This window comes from Molossus molossus, unplaced genomic scaffold (genome assembly GCF_014108415.1).
Source record: "Molossus molossus isolate mMolMol1 unplaced genomic scaffold, mMolMol1.p scaffold_m16_p_20, whole genome shotgun sequence".
In the NCBI taxonomy this organism is placed as follows: domain Eukaryota; kingdom Metazoa; phylum Chordata; class Mammalia; order Chiroptera; family Molossidae; genus Molossus; species Molossus molossus.
The window spans coordinates 29704382-29705809 of record NW_023425356.1 but is presented as its reverse complement, the minus strand read 5'-3'; the positions used below and the strand labels follow the sequence as shown (position 1 = coordinate 29705809).

General features: G+C 43.3%; 1 protein-coding gene across 1 annotated transcript; it reads right to left on the bottom strand.

The window, feature by feature from the left end:
* Positions 1–400: 400 nt before the first annotated feature.
* On the bottom strand, positions 401–920 carry LOC118637570 (60S ribosomal protein L23a-like). Its single transcript, XM_036273136.1, has one exon. The coding sequence runs from the start codon at positions 913–915 to the stop codon at positions 484–486; it is 432 nt and encodes a 143-aa protein (XP_036129029.1). The 5' UTR covers positions 916–920; the 3' UTR covers positions 401–483.
* Positions 921–1428: the final 508 nt, after the last annotated feature.

Genomic DNA, 1428 nt, shown 5'->3' with positions numbered 1-1428 from the left:
AGTGCTTCCTTAACTAATGCAACTGGCTTGAAGACTTTGGAAAATACTTGTAAAAATAAGCCCCTCAAAATTTGCCATTAAATTAGGTGTGGGGGAAACAATGGTAAAATATTGGGAATGAAGTCATGAATGTCTAAAAGGATTTTATAATCACATTTCTATTTAAGAGTCTTTACATGCTTGCTCCATTTGGAAGAAATCATTGGTTATGCATTGCTAGCATGGTCATGCAAGTAATTCATCAACAAACCCAAAAGGCCTGGACTTCCATCAAAAGATTAACCATACATGCCCTTGAAATTAAACGCTTAAAGTAAATATGTATAGCTTTTTATGATTTCTCGCTTTAACTGACTTTGTTTCTAATCCTCACCTGAGGATATGTTCTTTTTTTTTTTCTCAGTGTAAAATTTTTATATTTAGAATTAGCCAGCTGGACTCAGTTTAGATGATCCCAATTTTGTTGGCAACATCCAAAGCATCTTAGTCAGGAGCCAGTCGAACATACGCTTTCTTCTCGCCATCAGGCCTGATCAAGGTGTTGACCTTGGCCACATCAATGTCATAGAGCTTCTTCACAGCCTGTTTGATCTGGTGTTTGTTGGCTTTGACATCCACAATGAACACAAGTGTATTGTTGTCTCCTGTCTTCTTCATAGCTGACTCAGTAGTCAGGGGGAATTTGATGATGGCATAGTGGTCAAGCTTGTTTCTCCTGGGTGCGCTCTTCCGAGGATATTTAGGCTGCCTTCGGAGCCTCAGTGTCTGAGGCCGACGGAAGGTGGGTGACGTGCGGATCTTCTTTTTTTTGTGGCTGTGGACGCCTTTCAGCACTGCTTTCTTTGCCTTCAAAGCCTTTGCTTTGGCTTTGGCTTTAGGAGGGGCAGGGGCTTCCTTCTTCGCCTTCGGTGCCATCTTCTTAAAAAGTGAGGATATGTTCTTTTATTCATTGTTTTAGAGAGAGAGATGTCTATGGTTACCTCCTGTTCTTGCCTTGACCAGACCCAACCCACAACCTAGACATGTACCCTGACTGGGAATCGAACCTGGAAGCTTTTGGTGCACGGGACGAAGTTTCAACCAACTGAGCCATCCAGCCAGGGCACTTTAAGTGACTTTTTAACATAGCCTACTCACCACTACTCCCAGTCCCACCGAAGGGGAGGGCTTCCAGTGTTCTGCCATTTTACAGATGAGGGAATGAGTTCCAAGGAGGTCAGGTGTCTTCTCAAATCATATAGCTAGCAAGTTGCAGAGCCAGAATCCACCTCCAGACTCCCAAACTCTCCATTGTTACCCTGTGTGGTGGCTTTCCTTGCTCTCGTTAGCTCTGAGACTGCTGAGCCAGACACAGAGCATGATCTCTATATCTGATGGAGAAGTCAGTTCTGGCTTTCAAAGGCTTATTACAAACAATGAGTCGCTAAT

Bases quoted from the DNA above. Each gene is read 5' to 3' on its own strand.
- LOC118637570 (XM_036273136.1), bottom strand. From the start codon at position 915: ATGGCACCGAAGGCGAAGAAGGAAGCCCCTGCCCCTCCTAAAGCCAAA.